The 26,884-nt window shown below is 38.6% G+C and overlaps 1 protein-coding gene across 1 annotated transcript; it reads left to right on the top strand.

Annotated features, from left to right (window-relative positions):
- Window positions 1-4,083: 4,083 nt before the first annotated feature.
- mtnr1c (melatonin receptor 1C) lies at window positions 4,084-26,158 on the top strand (the record flags this gene model as incomplete). Its single annotated transcript, XM_084414008.1, has 2 exons — window positions 4,084-4,279; window positions 24,467-26,158. The coding sequence occupies 2 exons, from the start codon at window positions 4,084-4,086 to the stop codon at window positions 25,351-25,353; spliced, it is 1,083 nt and encodes a 360-aa protein (XP_084270134.1). The 3' UTR covers window positions 25,354-26,158.
- Between the last annotated feature and the right edge of the window lie 726 nt (window positions 26,159-26,884).

Genomic DNA, 26,884 nt, shown 5'->3' with positions numbered 1-26,884 from the left:
ACAGAAATATTCTTCCAGATTGGAAGAATTTATCCTCTCTCAACCATTATCCATAAAGCTCATACTCTTTTTAACTCACTGACATCAGTTACCCCAGTGTGAATGTAAATATACATGTGACTGAATGTGGATGATTATTTTTAGCTACAGATTGTTTAGTGTGCAGCTGTCCCCGCTCCCATGTCAGGATGCCACTGTTTATTTGTAGCCTGCCATTGTTGGTCGACTTGGCTGTTGCGTTCTCATTAATCACATCTGTAAATTTGTTATAAATCAACACATAACAATGAGCCTATTAAAATGCTGCAGCAGCAAGTGTGTCACTGTGTGTATTTGTGTAGGTGGCTGGTTGTAGAGACCTCAGCGAATGGGAGCTGTTAAGAACAAAAAGGAGAAAGAAGAAAAACAGGCATGCAAAATAAGGGATGAATGGAAAAAATACTTTTGGTCCTAGCGCCGCCGAAAAAGGGGGACTGGTGCAGGTTTTACATAATTTTTTAGGCTAATACGCATAAACAAGTTCAAATTTTAGCAGTTCAGGTTCCATCATCCCAAAGTCAATGGGTTTTTTGAATGGGTTTTTGGTTAAATAGCTGAAATAAGGTCTGTGGTGAACACAAGCTCAAGATACTTTCACATTTAATTTCACATTTATTTATTTCACATTTATGACATAAAATACATCAGTATAACCCCACTCGTGATTTTTTAAGCTGTTACATGTCTTGAAAAAGGCAGTTGCTAACAATTGGCAATAAATGGGACTACAGAGGCTGTCAGGGAGATTATGAATTCAGGGTGGTTGGGACATTTGGAAAAAGTGTCCCAATCAACCTGAATTCACCCCTAAATGTCATCATGCCAAACAGGTAAACTCAGTCCGCTTTTACAGCCTTGTTATGCTTATCATTTTGCTCTTATAAACTATTCTAACTCAAACTTTCTGAAGAAAAGTTTTTCGATAAAATCAGAAAGAGTTGTCGGAAGATTGTGGTGGTGACATTGAAGTCGTGGGACCGTGGTGTAGTTCGTTTATAGCCTACCTTTAGCTTTTTACTTTTGGCGACTGCATTTAGGCCTACAAAGTGACGTCATGCCTGCACCACTCTATCAGAGCCCGTCTACGGAGAGCCTGCCCACTTCCTATTAAGTCCTATTGTACTGAATTTTGGTTGTAGTTCCACCAGAGTTCCACTGGGGGCGATCGCCCATGAGTGCAAAATGAATGGGAGTCTATGGAGCTAGACGGCTAAATTTGTCTCTTTCACCCGATTGCCGTTGAGAAATCTCAGATTTGATTGTAGGTTTTGCAAGTTCAACATGGGTTATAGGTCGAAAGTTGAATGAACGAGTACTTATGTCCTTTCGATTTCTTACAGGTTGAGTTGTTGTTGCCCATAACACGCTAGCATTCTGCTAATGAACGCTGATTGGTCAGTAAAGGACTGATTACGACTAGAGATACCGCTTGATGGTATCGTGGCATCCGAGCGGGACCAGAAACAAACAAAACAAAAACTCATCTAGTACGTGTATTTACCTGTGTCAGCTGTGTTGTCGATGCCTTGAGAGAAAAGAAAGTGCAGAGCGCGAAAGCACCAAAGTGACTGAAGGATTGCCGTAAAGCAGTATCTCTGGTCATTGTATGACGTCATTGACACTTTAAAAGACTTTTTAAAGCAAATAAGTGACTCTAAAAAATCTAACACCCAGCAATGTGTAATTTCTTTGCATCTCCTTTCGAATACAATATTCAAATTACTAGACAAAAAATTATATCCTGAGAAAAGTGAATTTTGATGGGTATAGCGCCATTGACCTCCATTCATTCTGCACTCGTCCTGTGAGCGCCCTCATATGGAATCAGAGTGGAACTGCAACCAGTTCAGAAGCCGGAAGTTTACTGAGAGTGAAACTTCTCGCCTTATTAGACATTCTCTGACTCTATCCACATTATTTTTCAACACGGAAGTAAGGTGTTGATCTCTGAAAATGCGAGACTTCTGATTATCTGCTATAGAGTTGGTAAGTCCCGCCCCTTCCGCTAACCCAGTGATTCTCAATTCCAGTCCTCGGGACCCCTTGCTCTGCACATTTTGTATGTCTCTCTTATCTGACACACTCAGTTCAGTTCATGGAGTCTCTCCTAATGAGCTGATGATCTGGTTCAGGTGTGTTAAATAAGGGAGACATACAAAATGTGCAGAGCAGCGGGTCCCGAGGACTGGAATTGAGAACCACTGCGCTAACCCCACTGGGCCTAGGTTGAAAAATGCAATGCAAGTGAATGTGAGAAAATAATTATTTTCTGGTCCCGTTTGAATTTTGCCATGAATGTGAACATATGTTGTCTGTGAATTTTTTATATAATTTTTCGTGTGAAGAATGCTACAATTTAGCGGGTAGAAGTTTGATACGGTTAGACTTTGTGTGAGAGCACTTTGTGGACTACACCTCTTCGCTGCTTTCGACGCGGGAATCTGAAGAAAGAACAGCCCATTTTGTTTGAATGGTGACATTTGGGTACAAAACACACAGGCATCTCGATCTGTCTCCATAGATTATCGCAGCATTAGCACCGTGATTTGACAAGTGGAGGGAAAATGTGTTATGGTGACGTCACATAGGCGATATGTAGTCTTTCTCGTTATGTCTTTTCCACAACTGCTAGCCAAAGAATCATACAATATACTGTCAAACTCGTAACATGAAAAATTATATAAAAATTTCACAGACAACATATGTTAACATTCATGGCACAATTCAAACGGGACCAGAAAATAATTATTTTCTCACATTCACTTGCATTGACGATTTTTCAACCTAGAGGTCCACTTGGGGTTTTACGGATGGGCGGGACTTACCAGCTCTATAGGAAAATAACGAGAAAAATATATCAAAGTGCAGTAAACTGTAAAACTGTTTGCACTACAAACCAGCATGTTTAATTAAGACACAACATTAAAATAATATGTTAAGAAATACCAGTTTGCAGTAGGCTGTCAAGCAGCATAATGAGCTGTTTTGTACAGCTAAGAATAACAGAAAAGCGAATGACACCGGAAACCAGACACATTAAAATTACAAATGGCCGTGCCCTCTCTTACCTTAGGTGGATTGCATCATCAAATAATTTGTCAATTTTGGTAATGGTGACTTTAAACATGATCTTTAAAAAATCTGCACTCATTATTTTGCCACTTTATCTAGTAAATTCTGCAGTCTGTGGAGGTTTATCTAAACTGGCCTTTGGCGTCGCAAAGACAAATTCTTTTTAAACATTTTAAATTACATATTAAGTGCTCAGTTAAGGCAGATTTACACATCCTCTGAAATGGCTCGAACAGCAATCCTGTTGCTATAGTTACTCTTCAAACCAACGCCAGTTGCGACTTTAGTTCGCTTCGTTAACCCCAGTTTGAAATATGCGCCCTGACTAATTGTTAATTAGCCTACCTTTTCTGGTTAACCAAACATTTAAAAATATAATTATATGTATTTAATATACACAATTATAGTAGGCAATGACATAATTATGCATATTAAAATCCCCTAGAAGGCCTATTTATAAACCTCCACACTCTGCTTGAACGGTGGTGGTCTGGACTGAATCCACAACTCGTTACGCTAATCGCTGCTCAGATTGGCTCTGAACAGCTGACTGAGACTGGAGGCTCCGGGCGCCGGGGATGCGACGCAGAGCGCCGCTGATGTCTGTGTGCCGTGATGTGTGTGGCGTCTGAGCAACAGCCCCGAGTCACTGTGATCCGAGGTGACAATCCAGATAACTGTGCGGCTGACAATGCACCGACGACCAAACATCCAATTGAATTGAATGGGAGCTACTGGAAAATTCACAGGGATTCTTCTGTGACATATAGCCTATCGTGCGATGGAAGTTAAAAAAGGGATTCTACATTGCATTCGATTCTTAAGTCCTCAGTGACATTTTATAAGTGGAATGGATTGGCTATATTTTCGGGAACGTATACGAGAATACCTGTTCGCGCCAACTTTGTTTTTTTCACTTGAAGAGTGGCTCAGTGGAGAAACTTTAATGTGGCATTACACCGGTAACTAAGAATGGCGATGATTAAGTCGAACTTGAGCTGTCTGGATAGTTTATCCCGGGGAAACAACTGCCTCCCCGCCAGGAACACGTCTCCCGGGGTAGCGGCCACCCTCGCCGGCGTGCTGATCTTCACTACCGTGGCTGATATCCTTGGAAATCTACTGGTCATCCTGTCCGTGTACAGAAACAAGAAACTGAGGAATGCAGGTGTGAAAACCTCTGTACTGTCAGGCAAATACCAAACATTATATGATGAGCTTTTATTGAAGATACTTCTTTTTTTTTACATTTTCTTTTCAAAATTTGCTGAGTTTGTATATTTGTAATTGTGTAGGCTATAGCTTGCATCTAAATACACTTACGTAAGTTAAAGCAGGATTGGCTTTTCATGTTGGCTGAAGTTGTTCCCAGCTGCTGTTGTCAGTTTGGCATGAATCATATCTTTTTCAGGTGATAGTGGTTGTTAGTTGCAATATTGGAAACAGGATTTTTCATATAGGGTATGGCATTATATCAAAACATAGTTAACATGATTTTCTTTGTGTGCCCTGTTTTGATGCATGCACCTTTTCCCCAGACTTACATAAGAGGCACCAGCAAAACATGGCTGTCTTTTTGTGTTGTGCAACAAAACAAAATATAAGATGTTAAATAACGTCACGTTTTTGATGTGCAAAGAAGTGTCAGGAAAATGTAACCCTAGGCACGATCGATTCAACAGAAGGACGTCAGCAAACAACTCATTTTACAGGTCTTCATTTTGTACTGTATGCTGTGCGTTGAAGAAACAATTACTAGATACGTGAGACTTTATTGCCCTGCAGGAATTAAAAGTGCACAGTCTTACAACCACTCACACATACAGCGGTGTCCAAAAGTCGAGAAATCTAGTGAAAATTATTTTTCTTTTTTTTGCAAATGATATGTTCAGCATTATACTAACAATGGGAGTGAAACCTGATGATGTTAACCAGCATGATTTGAAAATACTCCAGAGAGCATCTTGTGCTTCACTGGAGAAAAACCTGACTTTTTGTTCAGTGAAGTTCACATGGTTAGTGTCCCAAATTTGATTACTTGACTTAAAGTCAATTTGCTGCTCTCAGACATTCGTATCTCTTTTTACATCTGTTAAAGGACCTGTTGCTAAGTTGCTACATTATCTGATTTCTTTCATTCTTTGCTTGTAATCTTATACAGGTGAGAGCGAGAGAACAGAGCTCTGCCTGTGAGGGGTATATGTCTATCGATTTCACTGCTATATAGTTATTTAACATGATTAGGCTGCACATGGCTGTTGTTATGAGAATGACCATAATCTCAGCAGGGCAGACAGAAACAGAAGAGATCTTCTGTGATCCATTCCATCAGAGCTGAAGTGCTGTCATCAGATCAGACCACAGTGTGGTGTTGTTAACACATGTTTAAAGACCTCTGGGAGTTGAGAATTTATCTTGATTTGAAAACAGTGGTTAGTTATCCATGTTGGGTTTCACAAAATTGGAATTATGAGATGCACGTCAATCATAATGAGAAAAGCATGCTCCAGTGTGGATGGTGTTGTTCTCCTTGCATATTCCTGTCATCAGACCGTTCCGATCTCTGCAGCTGCTCCTGTTTAGACAGCGTGTCGCAATCTCACTGCCTCAGATCATGCAGCTTTTTCCCAACCTGCCCTGAGCTGCTTGAGTAGAAGTGAAACACTGCATGTTTGCATAAAGAATGGAAATCCAGCATTGCTGGATGGACGAACACGAGACGCTTCACTCCAAACACACATGCACACACTACACGCATGATCAGTGTTCGCACCTACTGCGCTGAGTCCATCTCAATGTTCAGGATGTGTCATGTGAGGCTGTTCTAGGGAGAATTTGGAATGTTAGGTTCTGGAAAACTCAGAATCATGTGTGTGACGATGGGAATACTGTGGAAAAGAGAGGCTCCAATTTTAGTGCTTTCTCTTTTTTTATTTCTGTTTATGGTCTTTTAATGCCTTTAAGCATAGGGCAAATGGAGAGAGACAGGAAACCATGGGGACAGGGACAGTGATGAAGACATTACACAGGCTCTTTATGTGTTGTTGGCTTTTTGTGCTGCTCACTCTGCCACTACTAAGGCATGATGTTTGTTTTTTAGATGAAAAGGTTGTTGGTGGTGAAATTTATTCTCAATAAGCATTTTAACTAATGGTGGATGGGCAGTTGTGCTCGTGTAATTCTATTTTAAGTATTACTTGTTAATAGTATTTTGTAGTTTAGAATGATAATTAAATGCACTGAAAAGAAGCAGTTAAATTAACCATAGAATTAATCATGGTAAATAAATAAATAAATAAAATTCTATTAGTATTAAATGCATTTTGATCCATAAATTAAAACAACATTTTTTAAATGTCATAGATGTCTGTATTTTGATAAAAGGATGTCAAAATGTTGACTACATGGGCTCAGCAGAAGAAGTCAAACAGGACGGATCTCTTGTGTTCAAGTGCAAACTGGCCACAGACTCAAATTCATCATGTATCATTGTGACATATGCACTGCGAAAAAAAATATTTAAAATGAATCATGGTAATTGGCACAAATTTCTGACAGAATTTCTTCATCTACATTTTTAAAAATGTCATTCATAAATGTTTATATCTATATTAAATAATATTATGTTATAGTCCAGTAAATACAAGTTTAGTCAAATCTTCAGAAAGAAGGAATATAAGCCTTACAAAAAAACAAACCAAAATAAATACGGACTAATATATCAATGTATGTGAATTTTGGCATGAGTAAACTGAAGCCCGCATTCCTCTTTTTTTGTTTTCCTCTGAGCTCTGGCTATTTCTAGAGCCGTTGGGTTTGGTTATGGGGGCTGTGCAGGTTCTGGCAGCATGAGTTGGGTTTAATCAATACTCCCTTACCCCCGTCTTCTGGCTCATTTTTAGACTAGAGTGCTGATTGATAGCTTCTTAATGTCCAGCTTCAGTTGGCATTCCCTCACTGTTCAGGAGATTCTGGCACTAATTAGATCTGCCTCAGTCAAGCATCCCAACCTGTCTAAATCATCTAAACCCCACTATAAAACCAGTATACATTTAAACACAAGTACACTGCCGTTCAAAAGTTTAGGTTTGGTAAAATGTTATGTTTTTGAAAAAAGTCTCTATATGCTCACCAAGGCATTACTTGTATTTTTTATAATATACAAAAAAAAAAAAACTATTTGTGAACTATTATTCCAATTTTAAAGAAATATTTTCTATTTTAATATATTGTAAAACTATTGTCATCATTTATTTGCAATAGAAATCATTTGTAACATTGTAGGTATTAACTCTTTACTGTCACATTTGATAAATTTAATGCGTCCTTTCTGAACAAAAGCATTCATTTCTTTCAAATAACAAAAAATAAATCTTACTGAGCGCAAAGTTTCGAACGGAAGTGTAAATACACACACACACACACAAACAAACTACCAGTCGGAGTGGGAGGCATTTCAGTTGTCACAGTTTGAACATTTTCATTGCTGAATTACAGTGTCTCCATTAGCAGCAGAATCATAGCTACTGCAGTTCGTCCATTACACCTCACCTGAAATTGCAGCAGTGTTTGGCATTGGCACACACTCAGGGCTGCTGATGAACAGATGGCTTTCAGAGGAGAGGCAATAAACTATTCTCATTGTAGCAATGCACACTGACAGTGAGGAAAGATCGGCATTGGCGGTGTATGAATTCTCTTCTTTTGAATTCAACCAAACACTGAGTCAAGAGTAGCCAGCTCTGCTCCTATAGGGCTACCTTCCACAGACTCCATTCCAGCGGCCAGCCTGCTCCAGTATGCTACACCTGTCTGTAATTTTCAAGTAATCTTGAACACCTTAATTAGCTGGTTTAGGTGTGCTAATTTGCTAAAAACATGATTTAATGATAAATCATGTTTTAACGATATGCTTAAAACGGAGAAGTTTATCCTTTGAGCTTTCCATGTACAAACGGACATTGTCAAAACGATTCCCATTCACATGGATCCGCGAAAACGACTAAAAACGCTGTATTCTGCTGCCAGGCCATTAGATGGCGATGAAAAACTGAACATGTAATACGCATGACGTCATAGTCTTCAGAGATTCTCATTTTTGTTGTTTACAAACTTGCACTTTGAAACCCATTTTCAAAAGTTTGCGTTTTCAGGCTCCCAAAACGCTGTTGTCGTGTAAACGAATGGCAAAAGCGCATAAAAAGTTTTATGTTTTGACTTGAAAACGGTGTCATGTAAACGTTCCTAAATTTAGCCGAGGACACACTTAACGACTGTAAGGCCGATTAAGAATGTAATTTGATACTTACGACTGATCATGCCCAAACGCGCTGAGTCGTGTTCAGTCGGTGTTCACAGTGTTTAAAATCTGCTGCAGTCGATGGAAACAGTCTGTTAAGCCCTATTCGCACTGGATTAGTATTACCTGGTGACCTCTAGTCATTTGTAATAATTGCGGAGGTTGTCTGTGATCTTAATCCCGTGCGAATTGGCCATGTCTGTAATTTGTAAAGTAAAAATTCCCCCGCAAATGACCTACCATATTTCGCCGAACACCGAGGTCCCATGATAACATTAGTCCCGTGCGAATCGGCATCTCTGTTATTTGGCGGGGTCGTATATAATTTTTTCAAGGTTTTTGTTTCCTGTACACCTTTTTATCCATCTTTCTCGAAGAATGGAGGCTGCGTTGGAGTGTTTTGATTGTATTTTAGGTGCTGGGCATATCGCTATACCTACGCCATACAACTATACAATTTGCTGAAAGAGAAAGCTGAAAATCATCAGAAGATGACATACAGCTGCATGCGGTAAATAACATTATTCTGTTGATGATACAGTATATCATTCAGCTTGACCTATAACTACAAGACATGTCCAAGCAATAGCCTATTGACATCACATCCAGGAGTCAGTAAATTCAAGTAAAATCACAGGCTTCGCTTATCCCGTACGGCTCGGTTCGGTTCGGTACGGTTCGACTCGGCGCGGAACGGTTTGGCTCGCTTCGCTTTTCCACTGCGTGGTACGACTGGACTCTGTACGGCACGGTTCGGTTCGCTTTAGCTCGGTTGCTTTTCCACTGCAGTTAGTACAGCTTCAAAGTGGGTGGGACTGATCATTATAGTTGCGCCGCCTCTACTGCCATGACATCATCGTAAACACGCCACATTTCAAACGCACAACACAGGAACAATGGAGCCTATCTTCTTTTTTCAAGCAAGTACTTTAAAAACAGGTGCTACAGCATTGGCTGTTGTCTACTGGCTATTTAAATCTAACGGGTTTAGTGTCTCGTGTCGTAAATACAATGACGCTGGTAGTGACGATTCTGCCTGACCAATCAGTGATCTGCAGTGTTTTCACGTCACATTTTAGTATCGGTACGGTACGCTTGGAACCTCAACAGACCAGGTACCATTTAAAGCGAGCCGTACCGCACCGTACCATGCAGTGGAAATGCGCCATTAGAATGTTTTAGCTAGTCGTTAAAGGGGTCATATAATGCCATTTTTGTACAAGCTAATATGATTCTTTAGGGTCTAAATTAAAAGTTTGTAATATACTTTAATTAAAAATTCTCATTAGTATTGTAAGAAAACACTAATTTTACCTGGTCAAAAACAGCTCTGTTTTCAGTACGCCATTTAAGTGCATGTGTCTTTAAATGATAATGAGCTTTGCTCACCCCGCCCCTCTGTTCTGTGGGTGTTTTGACTAGAGTTCTCAACGGGTCGGGTCGGCCCGACAAACCCGACGGGACCCGCGGGTTCGGGCCGGGTTCGGGTCGAAAATATAATCAAATGACTCGGGTCGGGTCGGACCTCGGGCTTAATCTTTTCCAGTCAGTGAAAAAAAAAAAAAAAAAACATTTATTAATCATCGCTGCTGTTCACCGTAAAGAAAGTCTGGCTGCTGCGTGCAAGCGCATCACGGAGAGGGGCGGGGGCAGACCTGACGCCGCTGCGTGCACGCCTTTAGCCTGGAGACTACTACAGCCTATTTATATATTTAAAGTTTATTGTTTCAGTTGTTTGTATTGTTAAAAGGCGTTAACATTAAAGGTTGATTTGAATTTACGTCTGCTGGTCATGATAATACGTGTATGAGAAAAAAAAATTCCGACGCGGCGTCGGGCCGCGGGCCGGGTTCGGGCAGATAATTCATGTTGATGTGTCGGGTTACATCGGGTCCGGGCTTTAAAAGCCACGGGCCGGGTCGGGTCGGGTTGTTATTTTCAGGCCCGTTGAGAACTCTAGTTTTGACCTGACACAACATACGTGGAGTGTTGCCTTGACAACAGTTGAGGGTATATTTTGAAGAATGTCAGCGGGAGTCTCTGAGGACACTGTGCAACCGTATCAATTTGAACCGGAGTCGGACCCGGAACAAGATGACGGCCCCGAAGAAGTTCGACAATTAAGGCTCGAACAGGACGTTTCTGAATGGTTGGTTAACGTAACGTCACTTTGATCTATCTTTGTGTGTACTGGCAGGGTAGAGTAGTGAGATACGAACGCTATGTGTTTACTGATGTATACGTTAGTTCATTGACAGATTGATGTTACAGCTAATGGTCATGAAATATTTTTTTTCTGTAAATGTAGGCTTGTCAGTGATGCGTAATGTTATCTATGCAGTGTTAGGTACAACTGTCAGGGCTGAAGCACTGACATGAGGTCACGGCAGGAATGTTTCTAACAGTAGTTGAAGGACACCTATTCATATGTTACCATTCATCTTCATGCAGTTATAACCGTTTTTTTTTACATTACTTCTTAATCAGTAACAGACACCATTATAAACCATCTACAAAAGTAAGCTTAGTAGTATTACCACGTTAACTTTAACACCTGCGTACACAGTTTGTAATAACACAATAACCATAACGCATTGTTCATTATAAACGTATATTATGAATTATGTTGAGAACGTCGTACATAGAAAACATGCATTCAACATGAAGCGTGCAAGCGATTTGCAAAGATTAATATAAAGGTTAATAAAACATTACACTCACTTCTTCTTCTGGAGGTGCAGCAGGAACACGAATAGTTGGTACCGATCCTTTTTTCAGGACCAGCTTCTTAGTAAAACCAGCTTTATACTGACCCTCGTTTATAATCCAGTCTGGTGAGAAATGATTCGCGCAAACATGAAAGCATTGATGTTGATCGTGGGGAATATTCCCTTCGAAAACAAAACTCAGCCACTGCGTCTTCAGCGGTTCGGATTTAGGAACATCAAAATGGCTGCTGTGTTCCTTATTGCACCCAAGAACAGAACACCACAATCGCTTAGACGCCATTCTGCTCCAGCGTATCAACAATGCGGACTATGATGATGACAGCTAGCTCAGGGCGGGTCTGTGTTGAAACGCTGCTGTCAATTAACAATCGTGGGAGGGGCGTCCGACCGTGTGACGTCACACGGTCAGACGGCTCGATTTGAGACGGGGGAAAACATATTAAGGAGATTAAAAGAAAAACCACTGGATGGATTGTTATCATTTTATGATGGTTGTGTACAGGCACTGCCAACACACATTTCAGTACAATCAACTTGTAAAAGTGCATGTACCATTATATGACCCCTTTAAGTGTCTCCTCGGCATAAACCTCATTTTGTGCAGCTTGCTGAGGAGAACACATTAGCAACTGAATAGTATGGCAACTTAGCATCTGGGCAGCCCCTTTTGCACTTCTCCAGAATTCTTCAGAATAGTTATTATTTTGAGTTTGATATGGACCATAAATTCTGTGAATGGCACATCAGTCTACACAACACACACACTCAGTTAATGAGAATGTGTTGTCTCACTGCACCATTCCCTCACATAATAAGCAGACACACACAGCATACGTCAGCGTAATTGAATGTGTCTCCAGTTCATGTTAATGCTCTTATATGGTCATTTTCTGACATGAATGGGTTTGAATTAAGCTGTAATGCTTGTGTGCAGATGGAGAAGTGTTGAGATGGAGCGTTACAGTGATTCTGAAAGTCTTTGATGGCACTGGTGATGTTTTCTTGCTTAAGCTGCGGCCTCAGGCACAACTGTCTGACCTGCGACACTTACTGTCACAGTTTACCAGACAAGTTCAACAGCCTATAGAGTACCCCACTACTGCTGCATTTTTAACAATAAAAGAGTAAACATGATCCTTTGCATATAGCAGTATGAAGATGTTTAGATAGCTGGAGTGGGTTTGATCCTTCTGTTGGCAGAGCTCCCGAGAGGACGCTTGGCTGTTTTATATGATTGGCTGGCACACAGGAATAATTCAGCATTAAGTACTTATGGAAATGAAGGGGGAAATATTCCCTCTCTTTCTTTTTCATGCATACGCATAAACACTTGCAAACACACTGCTTCAAATACTTACCAAGTATACTTTTGTGCCCCAAACAACCTCCTTAGTTTTGGGAAGTGTTCTAAAAATTCAATGTATTACATTCTGAATGACTCTTTATATAAAGAAACTAAAGACATACAGTGTTATATTTGGGAAAGTATACATTCTTTTACATTACTTTTTTTCTGGTTCCGTAAATTGGAAATGAACACAATGGTTTAAATAAACAGTTTTAAATAGAATAATTTATTTGAAATATATTTAAATAAAGATTTGTTTGTTTATTACGTTACGTTTAAAAGAAAGAAAGACTGGCGTAAATAATGAGCAACATGCTACTTGTATTGTGAAAACGAGATCTGAGAATTCATGCGGGTAACTTGTAAGATATTACACTTTACTTCTTCTCAACGCCTCTCTCGTCTCTTTCTCTCTGTGCCTCCACTCAGTTATTTTTATGATACTGGGATGTAGGGGGAATATGGGTGTATTTAAATAACCCTAGTGCTTATGTCTCAAGGTGTGTGTGTGTGTTTGTGTGTTCAGAGCAGTGTTGGGGGCTGGTGGTAGGATCATCTCACCAGTATCTCATGAGATTTATGATCCAATAATTTAACACACAATGTCAGATTTTAATGTTACACACATATAATCCTTGGCATGAGCGAGACATGAGGTGTGCAGAGTTATAAAAGACTATCTGATCTGTGTATTAATATAAGCCTGCAAAATGCATTTCACTATCAGTTAATTCCAGCATAAATGCTCCAGACTAGCTGAGCCAGACTATCCATTAAATACATTTATGACAGCACAGACACAGGCAGATCAGCCAACTCATTCTCACTGATAACCTTGAATTGGCTCAGAGAGGTACTTTGGGAAAGTAACAGGTAATTGCATTTTAATTGTCTCCCCTGAAACTCAGCGGTGAACTGCAGATTACTTCTCTTTTTCCCCTCACAGACAGATTTAGAAAAAGGTAAAATCCAATCTTTTGACTTTCTGAATCTTCCATCTCTATAGACAAAATATCTAGCTATTGAACCACACTTAATAACATATGTATACAGCATAAATAACAGTGTGTATATATACATTCTTAAAAATAAATAAATAAATGTTCTTTATTGGCAATGGCATCTATGGTTCCATGAAGACACTTTAACATCCATGGAACCTTTCCAATGCACGGAAGGAAATTTATAGTGGAACAACGTTCCTAAAATTATTAAAATGTTCTTCACACTAATGTTTCTTTTAAGAAATGTATATTCTTCTATATGGCATCACTGCAAATAAACCCCTTTGGAACCTTTATTTTTACGGGTAGGATATTAAGGTTGTTGATATTTTAATTAACCAATATTTTGCATAATTATAAGAATTATATAAACTTTGTTGCATTATGCAACAGGACATGTGCATGTGTGTTCATGTATATGTGAGAGTGTGAGTGTGTGTGTGTGTGTGTGTGTGTGTGTGTGTGTGTGTGTGTTGGAGGCCGGGGGTACGTGGAGAGGTTGCATAAGCACATTCAGCCTGGTTTCAGTCCATCAAACACCTCAAGTACTGAGACAGTCTAACATTTGAGACAGGCAAAGAAGCAGGCTGGTAAGTGGATCCACGTGCAGGTTTAGATTTATTAAAGTGCAAACACAACGTAACTGCTGAAAACAAATGTCCATTCAACGACTGACAGGAAATAACATAAAATTCCAGGAACACACAAGACATACAGTCTGTGATATTAAATTGGCATATTTATTGGTAACTTACAATTTGTTATTGGCTTACATTACATCACAACTCTAAATGCATGGTGTCCACAGCAGAAAACACTCTTAAAATATGTATTTTTTAAATTAAACAAAAACATATTTCAGTTCATGAAGTCATAAATTACAACAAATTTGTGAAATCTATTTTGGTCTTCCTCAACAATGAGAGAATACTGCACTGTATGCATTTCTGAGGCTCAAACATCTACAGATGGAACTCAGAACATGCTGACACCTCAAAACAAGTCTCTCTCCAAGATTTTAGTTTCTCTGCTGTTTTCAACAGAGTGAAGTTTGAGAATGAATTTGGATATTTTTGACAAGACGCTTGCCTGGCAAATAACCTTTCATGTGCACCCATCTTCAGGTTCACTTTCCTCTCAGAGTTTTCATTGTTTACTGTTTGCCAAGTTCTTTTTTGCCAGTTTTGCGCTGCAGAAGCTCATCAGAGCTGTTGAGTTGTTCTAGCTCAGCACTGAGTAGACTGCCTGTGCCTATAAAATTCTGCTGCTAGGCGACAATATTGTCTCCAGCTTGAGAAAAAAAAAAAAATCAAATATCTTTTGTTTCAATGGATACTTTCTCAGTCTTAGAATTTGGCAACACATTGAACAATGTGGAGGTGTCATTATGGTAAGAAGGTGTCAGTTTGATCTCCTGAGCTGGCAAAGCATCTGTCCATGACCCCATCTGCTTGTCCTGTGTGAACAGGTTGCTTCTGTGTTATTTTACTATTCTTTAACACTAGCAAAAAGTGTTTGCTAAACATTGTACCCTCTTTATCAATACCAAAATAGCATGTGTACATCTCTGTATATACTTCTGCCAAATAGCCTGAAGATATGACTGAAATAGAGTAGTAGCCTATGCTATTTCAAATTCCGTAATAATATTTTTTCATACCTACGGTTGGGAATTACTGGCTTAAGTGATATCAACTGTAAAGGAAATCAAAGGTGGAGTCAATTATATCCAGATGAAAGATGACTGATGAATCATGCCCTGTAACACCATATTAAGAAAGTTAAACCGTTAAGGAGCATAAGAAGTGAAGGGCTTTATGCTGAGATCTCCCATGTGTCCTCCATGTGACTCATTTACACATGCAGCTCAGGGTTGTAGAAGAACATATGTCCTTGTGTAGAGTTTGTCATGAGAAGTTGTGAGAAAGGAAACCAATTAAACTCGTTCTGTTCAGGATAATCATGTGGATTTATAGTGATCCTCAGGCAGTCCCAGGAACTGTCCTGATCTGAACCACAGACACAATAAATCCTGTTCTCTCTCTCTCGCTAGCTTTCCGTTTCTTTCTCTCTTTCTTTCCCAAACATGATATATGAGTCTCTGTAAAATAAGCATGTCATTATTACACTGTCTTTATGTCCCTCAACCTTGATGAGGAATAAAAACAAGAGTAGACCCATCTGCATTCAAGCTGGAGGATAGCGATAAAGGAAAGGTTCAGTATTCACTTCTTATCTCTCATGAACTGTGGTGTTATTAGATGTTGAAATACAGTTCCCTAAATATTTTATACTCTAACTTTGGGCCATGTGACTTTGATCCTCTAACAGCTGTGAAGGTTCATTCTGATACAAAGCGACCGACTGCAACTCAAAGTCATCTGAACCTCAGAATAAAGGTAGAGCAAAACAATGCAAAAATGCTTCTTTGTGTTTAAATGACACATTACATCTTTTGTCTTGAAGGGGTCCCATTATGTTTTTGTGTTTTTTTTTTTGTTTTTTTTGCTGTTGTTTTTACATTTTTAACTTTCTTTAGTGTGTGATGTTGCTGTTTGTGCATGAAAAAGGTTTGCAAATTTACAAAGCACAAAATCCACTCTAAAGGGAGTTATTCTCTATATCAGTAAGCACTGTTTCTGAACTCCCTGAAAAGCCTCGATTGTAGTCTTGAGTTTTCTTCCAGGAACGAAGGTTCTTGATCCTTGATTCTTGACGTCACAATATTCCATACTGTAGAATACGCAAAAAAAAAAAAAAAAAAACGGCGAGGCCTGGTTAAAGGGATACTCCACTTTTTGGGGAAATAGGCTCATTTTACAACTCCCCCAGAGTTAAACAGTTGAGTTTTACCGTTTTCGAATCCATTCAGCCGATCTCCGGGTCTGGCGGTACCACTTTTAGCATAGCTTAGCATAGATCATTGAATCGGACAAGATCATTAGCATCTCTCTCAAAAAAATGACCAAAGAGTTTCGCTGCATCATATCCTTACGCCTGCTGGACTCATGGTACGGCAGCAAAGTTTCTTGATTATTACGCCGGAATGAGAGTATAGTTCCTAGCCATATCAGCCTAGAAAATCGCAACTTTACATTTTCCGTCGGTCTTAGTACACGATGTAACTACAGAAGAGTCAAGTTTTAAAGTTCAAGTCAAGTTTAACTCTGGGGGAGTTGTAAAATGAGCTTATTTCCAAAAAAAGTGGAGTATCCATTTAAGTTGTGTTAGTAGTGTGTTGAATCTCATGGTTATAGTAAGGGGTAACATTTCTGAAAGACACTCAAAGTAGTTGACCAATCACAACACACTGGTCCAGCCGTCCAATAAGAGCACATTGCGCTTTTTAGAAGGAGGGGCTTCATAGAGACTGGAATTAAACAGAGCGTGAGAGACAGACTTGGGAGAGAGGTGCTGCAACAATGTAAAATAAACAACATTCAAGCATGAAAACCTATTCTAGTAGACACCAAAAACAAAAGACTTTGAAAACAGGCATAATAGTTAACTCAGAAAAAGCAAGAGATCCCTGTTTTTAGTTTTTGTCCGAAATACTTTCCCGCTCAGAAATAACATCTTTGTCCGCAGCCAACAACACTGACTCTCCAAATGTCATTGTAAATGTCAGTGCAAAGAACCCGCAATGACCTGTGTGCAATTCCCTGACCATTTTGAGTCTGTTGCCAGAGGATTCATTTCCAGAGACTCTTAGAAAGATGTCAAAAACTGCTTTATGGAGCCTAAGGTCCGACTTGAGCTTAGATTCTGCTCGGATTTCAGTGATGAGCTGCTGGAGAGAATCAGACTACTGAGGCATTTGAGTGCACAACTGAAAATGTGTTTCAGCTGAATAGATATTGCAACCTTAAGGGAACTGTATCTTGACAATATGTCCAATTGTACAAAATGCTTAAATTGATCAGCAGAACTTAACCTATCAATCAGGATTCTTATTAGAGTAGAGCAAGTTGCTAGCATTTTCTTTTTGATCTGATATCAAGTATTATCAAGCCCAACATTGCTGATATTAATACTATTATGATGATTATTATGATACTTCTGATCATAATTTAACTACAGTTCACAACAATGTTGTAAAGTTTGCGTATTTATGTGCGGATAAAAAGTTCTTGAGCAAAATTTTAACAGGTTAGTTCTAACAATAAATCGACATTATTCTAAATGAAGTAAGGAGCTTGTGGATGCAGTAAGTAATTTGCATAAAACATCCTTTGATTTGCATCAAACTTCATTATCATTTAATTCACTGTGACTCAAAAAAATGACTAGGCTACTTTAAAAAATAGTCACTCACTGTTAATTAATTTCTAATAATATATATGTAAAAAAAAAAAATGTAAATTTTTTTTTTATGAGGCTACCAGGAGAATTTTGTTTTTACATACAGTATGTGGTTTTAGAAAGAAACTGATGAATTATGATTTTGTCACAATTCTCAGTCACCAGTCCTGTAACCACTGCACTTCATTTCATTCACCCTCATCGGCTCCACTCCATTTAAGCAGTCACCATCCACGACCACATCACAGGGTCCGGTCTCGTTGTTTGACACTGAACTCTTACCTCTGTGGATTACTACCTGTGCGTCGAACTGCGTCGTCATCGTCTGTTAGTCTTCAGCCCACCAGCCACTTCTCTTCACTACCTGCAACAGGATAAGACATTCATTCACATGCCAGTATCACCAGAACTGTCTGCAATCAAGAGACTCACCTGCTAATCACCTGTGTGTCATTCAATAAACTCCATTCATATTTTACCTGTGTTTGCAATCTTCTGTTCAATGACCGATTTCTGCATGAATTATTTTACGCACAAATATGTGTATAATTACGATTCGTGAATCAGACATATTGTTATTTCTGAGGATAAAATGAGTAATTATATTTATTAACATTTTATTTAAAAGCCATCATATTAACAACCAATAAGCTGGTTGTTTTTGAGATATTTGGTTTCACCTCTGATTTTTTAAATAAATGTAAGGGTAAAGATTATATAAGACATTTTATACAGTGTATTTGCTAACGAGGTTCATTTTGCTACAGTTTCATTTTTTTAGAGCTTATGATACATCTTCAGTTAATTAAATAAATAGTTTAACACAACACATAGATTTGATATCAAGTATCAATCATCATGACAACATACAGCACATATCAGAAGCATAGATATTTCATGATTATGAATTCTGCACACTTCCCCATGAATAGCGTAGATAATTTCAGCACAGAGAGCTGAAATAGCCCTGGCTGTTTGTCGTCCTGTGTGTGATGCTTCAGGTTATTTGGACTCGTGCCAGACTGATGGCGGGAGATGGTGGTCTTTTAAAGCACATTTCCTGTCAGCTGTGGCTTTGAGTTGAGAAATGTTTGGCAGGCGGAGACACTAGTCAAAATGCCACTATAGATTTAAATGAAATGGTAGTATAAATCATGTTTGATGCTAAAGGTGACATGGTGAGAAAGGGCCAGATTTAGGGCTGTCTAAAATCCCATTTTGTGTCTGTGTGTGATTGTGCTCACCAGGCAATCTGTAACTGAATCTTGTTTCTCTTATGGTTGGGGGAAAAAGGGAGTTTTACACAACAATCTGCATTTGTTGCAGACAGAACAAGCTATGAGTGTTCTCCGACCTCAACTAAAAAATTATCATATGACAAGCAGGGCTTGGTTCTGACACCAATGGTCTCACTGACCTCCTAGGAGGTAGTTCAAATGGGAAGGAGGCATAAATGTTTTACTCCAGCTTTTTATAGGAGACGGAAAACCAGAGACCTAAAAATGTGCCTTTTTATTATTATATATATATATATTTTTTTTTTTACCCTAAATAGAGTGTGGCCCAGTCTAATCACTTCATAATACTTTGCATAAGTGGACATCACAGGTGATATCAGTCTGTTTCACTCATGAATGCAACCTTCATGAGTTCTCAACATGTTCAGTTTTCTTGGCACGTAATCTTTTCAGCTCCTTTGGTTCAAGATGGAGAGTGTGATGGAGGGAAACAGTCAATGAGAGTTCATGAATGGAAAATTGTGAGCAAAACAAGTGTGACCTGATCAGTGTTACGAAGAGCCAAAGAATTATTGAAAGTGCGGAAATGAGCTCCATTTGAATTCAGCAAAAGATTTGTAAATGGGTTTATGGGGGCAACTCAATAAGAATGCATGTTTGCAAAGACACAATGAGGTCATTTTTAGAGAAGATTGATGTATCTTGGATTTTTGAGATGGAGAAGCTGAATTCTGAGATCTGGCAGTGGGGCTTTTTTTTCTCTTTATCTATAGGGTGTTGTAAATTATAATAATAATACTTTGTCACACTTTAGTTTAGCATCCAATTCTAACTACGATCTACAATACTATTAACTATGACGTTTACCACAATAAACTCCTAATTACTGCTTATTAATAGTTAAGTTTAGGTATTGGGTAGGATTAGGGATGTGTAGACATGCAGAATAAGGTATATGTGCTTTAATAAACAGCCAACATCCTAGTAATATGCATGCTAATAAGCAACTACCTAATAGTGGTAATTGGGCCCTTAACTAAAGTGTTACCATACATTATTTATATTGCGATTTTCTCTCAAACCCAAAGTGCTACACCACGGAGTAATATAATAAAAACAGTAATACAATTAAAAAAAAAAGACAGAATACAAAGAAAAGAAAAAGACAATCAAAGACAAGCAGATTTAAAAAGATGGGTCTTAAAACCACACACATATATATATATATATGTGTGTGTGTGTATATACAGTGGTGGCCAAAATTATTAGAACACCTGACAGATCTGAAAATATTGACCTTTTCTTTTGCCTCCAAAACATAATTTCATTTCATAATGTTTATAAAACATGCAGTTGGTTGCTCTGAGCACAACAAATATCAGATTAAGTGAATCGTACTGTTTTTATCCATTTTGAACTTTAATATTTGGTATGTCCACCTTTGCAGCAATTACAGCAGCTGGCATAGTGTCAATATATTTCCTGAGAAATTCAACACTAATGTCATCCCATGCCTTCTGCAACTGAAGCCAAAGGCTTTCCTTTGAATGTACAATAGATCTGTCCAGTTTATTTTCCAACTCGCCCCAAATTTGCTTGATGGGGTTGAGGCCCGGACTTTGACGGGGCCAGTCCGTCTTTTTCAATGTTCCAGCAGATTCCTTCCGTCGCAGGTAGTTCCGGCAATAGTTAGAAGAATGTTTAGGGTCATTGTACTCTTGGAAAATAACAACTGAAACCTCTTAAATATGCCAAGTGTTGTAATAATTTTGGCCGCCACTTTATATGTATACATATACATTGGGATGGTCAAAGAGATCAGTCCTTGAACACTCGAGAGCAAGAAGACTGTCAGTCTTCAACCGTAGTTAGATGCATGTATGAATATCTATATCTGCAATAGACTTTAGCAGATGATTTTGCTAAACTAGCACAATATTACAAGACGAGGGCATACGCTAATACAACATTAAAAGGTTACCATAATATGTAATATTATATAAAAACACAAACCAACACATTCTCACCTGTGAAAGGTTATCACGTCTTCGGGAATTAAAATCTCGGCAGATTCACAACCAGAAGCCGCGCAATGTTGTGGCATCATTGATTCCAGGCTGTATCCAGATCTGATGAAGGACCTGCGCCTGGACACGACGACAACGCAGTCCTGAAGTGTCAACTAGTCTCTCCCCTGTGAAGGCCTCCTTCCCATCCCTTTAGCTCTGTACAGATAAAACGTTGTCAAAATAGTTCCGGTTTACATGGCTACTCGGAAGCAATAAATAATTCTGTATTATATATTTACAAGGCCAGACAAGTAATTTGTTTAGGTCAATTTGTAAAGAAAGACTACATGCCTGCACACATATATATTCAAACGCAAATACTAAACACGTAATATGCATGTGCACAGCGTCAGTGTTTTCACAGGTTTACGTTTTTAAAGCTTGCGCAGAGATAAGAAAGATTAAATATATATATATATATATATATATATATATATTTTTTTTTCTTCAAGGCTTGCACCTTGGAACCTATTTCAAGGTTTGCGTTCTCGAGCCACCAAACACTGCTGTTGTGCGAATGAGCGGACCGGAGCACGTTAAGGCAGTTTTTGACTCTGAAAATGTTCAGACACAGGACATATAGGGCAACATATATATGTGAAACAAAATGAGCCCTAACAGAGAACCCTGCGGGACACCCTGCTGTACCAATGTTGGTTCAGATTTATTTTTCCCAAAATCCTATCTCACTGTTCACATACTGGAAATGAACAGTGAGATAGGATTTAAACAGTCATTTGGATGATGCCATGTCTCACAGAGGCAGAGAAAGTCAAGTTTCTTATCCAGAATTATATCATAGAGGACACCTCAACCTCGTTCATTGAAGACTAAGGATAGCAAAAATTAGATGTGCAGATGCCAGATTAAAGTGTCCTGAGCAAAGAACATTTATACTGGCACACAAAGCATGTAGGTCTACTCCCCGAAGAGAGCTGAAGCAAAAGTTGAAGTGAGCATTAACTTCTTGAATAAAAATGCTAGGAGACAAATGATGATCCAGTGAAAGAAATTCCGAAAAAAGAGTACCTTATAATGTTGCCGCTGACAAATATAGAAAAAGAAAACAGCATACTGATATCCAATGTTCAAAGTTTATTACAAATCCAAAGGGTGATTTTTGATGCTGCATAAAATTTGGAACCATATCATACAAAACAAACAAACAAAACACAAACCGCAAACACAACATTCTGACATCTTAAAAGTTTAAAAGCCTTACAGCAGTGGGAATAACAGTGGATGAGTACAATCTGCAAGAAAAGCTCTAGCTTTCCGTAAGACAAACTGTTCAAAGCTATTTGATAACCCAGTCTGCTTAATGTCAATAATCTTATTGGTTGACAATGCCATTCAATGAAGTTCGATGTTTACATTACCATACCAACAGCACATAGAAAAGTCATAAGAGTCCTACTGATATTTCAATTTCAAGACAGTCTCTGAAGACAGTGTAACTGCTGCTGGCCTTTTTTTGCATTCTGCTTCAACATGAGTATCGTAACACAATTTATTATTAACTTAACCTATAGGACAGCAGAAAAGCAGCCAGCGCCTCACAAAATATAACAGTAAATTATTATATTAAACTACATTTAACTAAACTGGAAAAATAAAATAAAAATAGATAAATTATTTAATTAAATGAAAACTAAAACGCATGGGTTGAGAAGCGGCAGTCAACTGCGCCAGCATCCTCTCTAACCGGAATAGTGTGAGGAGACTTAATGTTAGTCTGCAGGGATAAGAGTTATTACAGCGCCTCCCTAATCGAGTTATAAATTACATATTGGTGTCTGTATTCTGTCGGTCTACACAGTTCTGACACAGACACAGTTCTGACTCTCTCTGTCTAGCTTTCACATACACACTCTTTTCAAACACACATATACTCACAGAGATGCACTGTTCTCTATTTGTTGATATCACAGAGCAAGAAAAGTCAGTGCAAGAGGCAAAATACCTTTCAAATACCTGTCTTTCTTTATTGGCAACTCATATGTTGCTTAGCTTTTAATTGAAGAAATGTATAATTTTGTTATTTACTGTATAATATGTGTTGAAATTTTTACAGAGCAATTAAAGGGACATGTTGCTGGGTAAAATATGAGATCATGGGAGGAAAATTGTGTTCGCTCACAAAAAGTTTTGTGTTCCCCCAAGAAACTTTTCGAACACAAAGTTTCTTGAGGGAACACAAACATTTTGCAAGCAAATGCAGTGTCTCGGGGGAATGCAAAAGCATTGAAATATATTTTTTCATCCCATCTCATACATTTTTTTCCTTCATATCCCTTTAGGGGCTCTGTATATTTTTTGTCTGGCTGCTTTTGCACCTTAATTAAGCTGAAGGGAAAAAACAAGAGGTAATAGTAACAATTTTTAGGAATGGTGATGGAGACAAAGGGACTCATTTACTCATTGTCCCTCATATGGAAACTGGCAAAGGCATCCTGTGCACAGCAGTCCTTGTGGTCCCCTGAAGGGCGTTCACACTGACAGCGATTTGCAGTGACAAAGCAACCGGAAGTCATTCATTTTCAATGAGAGTTGGTGATTTGAGGTGACATGAGCAACAGAGACCGTTGGCAATGCAACAAAGTTGAGCAGAGTTCAACTCTATGCAAATGTACAATGACCTAATATGACTACCAATGACAGTGCAGAGAGTGGACCTCATGATACAAATAGATACTGGGGAACATCTATAGCAACATTCAATATTGTGATTAGTTTGGATACCCCCTTCATATGTACTGTATGTATTCATATATGCTATAGTTCACCCAAAAATTTAAATTCTGTCATCATTTAATCACCCTCATGTCGATGCCTCATGTCTCAGTGTTGTTGTTGTTTTTTGTCCATACAATGAAAGTCAATGGGATCCATGTTGTCCACTGGCATTCAGATGTAATATAATATAATATTACATAATACACCCACTATATAGGGATGAGTAAATGATGACAGAATTTTCATTTTGGGTAACTTTCCTTTAGGTAAGACTTTTATTTACTTTGTCCAGTTGTTATGAGTAATTGTCATATGGTTTATAGTTTCTTTCTTCTAAGAAATATTTTTTTATTTATAATTTTTCCATAAAATGAAGGTCAATTGGGTCCAATGATGTTTGGACTCCAATGGCTTTCAGACTACCTTCTTTTTTATGCAAGTATGACAAATTGTTTTATTTTGGGTGACTTATCGCTTTAATTAATTATTTATTTTACTTTGCTGTTGTGTTTGGGTTGCCCAGTTCCCATGAGTAATTGTAATTGGTTTAAATAAATTAGATAATTAAATATATATCTAAATACTTCAATAAAATGTATATATGTCACTCTCTTTTTCTCTCTCTCATAGGTAACATCTTTGTGGTGAGTCTTTCTGTTGCTGACTTGGTGGTGGCGCTGTACCCCTACCCCTTGGCTCTGTTCGCTATCTTCCACAATGGCTGGACAATGGGCTCCCTGCACTGCCAGCTGAGTGGCTTTGTAATGGGACTGAGTGTGATCGGTTCGGTCTTCAACATCACCGCTATCGCCATCAACCGCTACTGCTACATCTGCCACAGTCTTCGCTACGACCGACTGTATTCGCGCCGGAACACCTGCCTGTACCTGCTGCTCACCTGGATGCTAACCGCTTTGGCCACCGTGCCCAACTTCCTTGTGGGCTCCCTAAAATACGACCCACGCATCTTCTCCTGCACCTTCACCCAGACTGCAAGCTCCTCTTATACAATCTGTGTTGTTCTGATCCACTTCCTTCTCCCGCTGGGTGTGGTTTCTTTCTGTTACCTGCGTATATGGACATTGGTGATTAGGGTCAAAAGTCGTGTCCGGCCCAATCCAAAGGTCAGAGCAGCTGACATGAGGAATTTCCTGACGATGTTTGTGGTGTTCGTACTGTTCGCCGTGTGCTGGGCGCCCCTGAACTTCATTGGGCTCGCCGTGGCGGTTAACCCTGCAAGAGTGGCGCCCAATGTCCCGGAGTGGCTGTTTATTACCAGCTACTTTATGGCATATTTCAACAGCTGTCTGAATGCTGTTGTCTACGGGTTGCTCAACCAGAACTTTAGGCAAGAGTACAAACAGATTCTTCGTGCTCTCTGCACCCCAAGAGCGCTGTTCAGTGAAAGTTCAAGGTACAACACTGAAGCCATGAAGAGTAAACAGTCACCGGCGGGAACTAATAATAACGTGAAAGAGACCAACATGTATAAGGGCGGAGTAACTACTCTTTTCTAGTAGATCACTCCCCATTTACCTAACAACCACAATATAAGGATACAACAGGCCAAGAGTTGGACCAGGGTAAAATGCGCATATGTTTCTAAATTGAACTTTTTCTAATCATCCATGGTTCATGAAATTTGGGTGATTCTTGATGTGATCGTGGGCAGCAACACAAAGTCAATTCTGTACTAGGTTTATCTAATATTTAAGGTTTTTAAAATGTTATTGGGTTACATAGCGAATAAGAATCCAAATTACCAAATATATTTCAAGACAAAGATCTTGTTTTCAAGTTTTGTTCAAAGAAATTAAACAAATATATAAAAGTATGGTATTTGGGGTGAAAAGCGTCCCTATTGCTGGGGCTACAGGCACATTAATTTAACTAATAATGAATAGCTGGCTGACTATTATGTTGGGTGTCGGCCTTAGAGATAATCACAATATTTATTATATAAAATAGTATTTATTTTCACTGTAAAACCATATTAAATGATATCTCCTATGTAAGGAGATTTCAGAATCTTTTAAATTCCATTTTCTGTTTTTTTTTTTTTTTAAATGAACTAATGTTAATGACTGAATATTTATTGAATTCATTTATGTTTTTGAATAAATAATATGGTACAAACTTTGTTGAAGGGATTTTGAACAAGTATCAACTTAGTAATATATTTTGCATAATAATGACCTGCTTGTAAAGTTGTGACGTATACGGTATAGAATACCGTTTCTGGGTCTAAGTCTCTAGTCCATTTCAAGTGAGAAATTGAATATTATCTCAACATCCATTTATGAGCACTATTCATTTACAACACAACAAATAACGGTTCAAATAAAGAATCACTGTCTATCCATCTGTAATTTCACTATAAAGATAAAGGTTGGGATGGTGATTTTTTTGGTAGTACTACACTCTCAGTACAAAAGCTGTCACTGGGATGGTGTTTTTCCAACCCGATCTCACGGCAATTCATACTAAACCTAACCATCACGTGGGTTTAGACAATTAGCCACCTTTTAATCACTCGTACGAATTCGTACGAATTGGTCGTGAGATAGCGTTGGTTCTTCTAATATGGTTATAAATGTACCATTTACAAGTACTTATGTACACTTTTGGTACCAATATGTAATATGCACTCTTTAGGTACAAAGGTGTACCTTTTGAAAGGGTACCGCCCCAGTGACAGATTTTGTACCTTTTTTTCTGAGAGCGTATAGCACAACATTAGCACCATGTGTTGTTTTCTTTGGAATCTTGTCAGAGTCCAGACTTAACAACTGGATAGCTGAAGTATTTGAATCAGTACAGCTCAATTTAATTCAATGTTGGTTCAACTCAACTGTGTCAGTGTTGCAAAGTTAATCAATTATGAAACAAGTTCAATGTAGCTATGCAACTCTACAGAAGGTGACAGTGTCAATTCAGTTCAGCACTCACTGTCAATGTGGCAAAGTGTCAGTATTAAGCCTTTGTTCTTATCTGAGTATGTCAGTGCATTCATTCAATAAAATGACTGAATATGCATATTTTTTAAAC

Source organism: Rutilus rutilus (genome assembly GCF_951802725.1).
Source record: "Rutilus rutilus genome assembly, chromosome: 7".
In the NCBI taxonomy this organism is placed as follows: Eukaryota; Metazoa; Chordata; class Actinopteri; order Cypriniformes; family Leuciscidae; genus Rutilus; species Rutilus rutilus.
The sequence above is the reverse complement of the archived record's forward strand: the minus strand, read 5'-3'. Positions and strand labels throughout refer to the sequence as shown.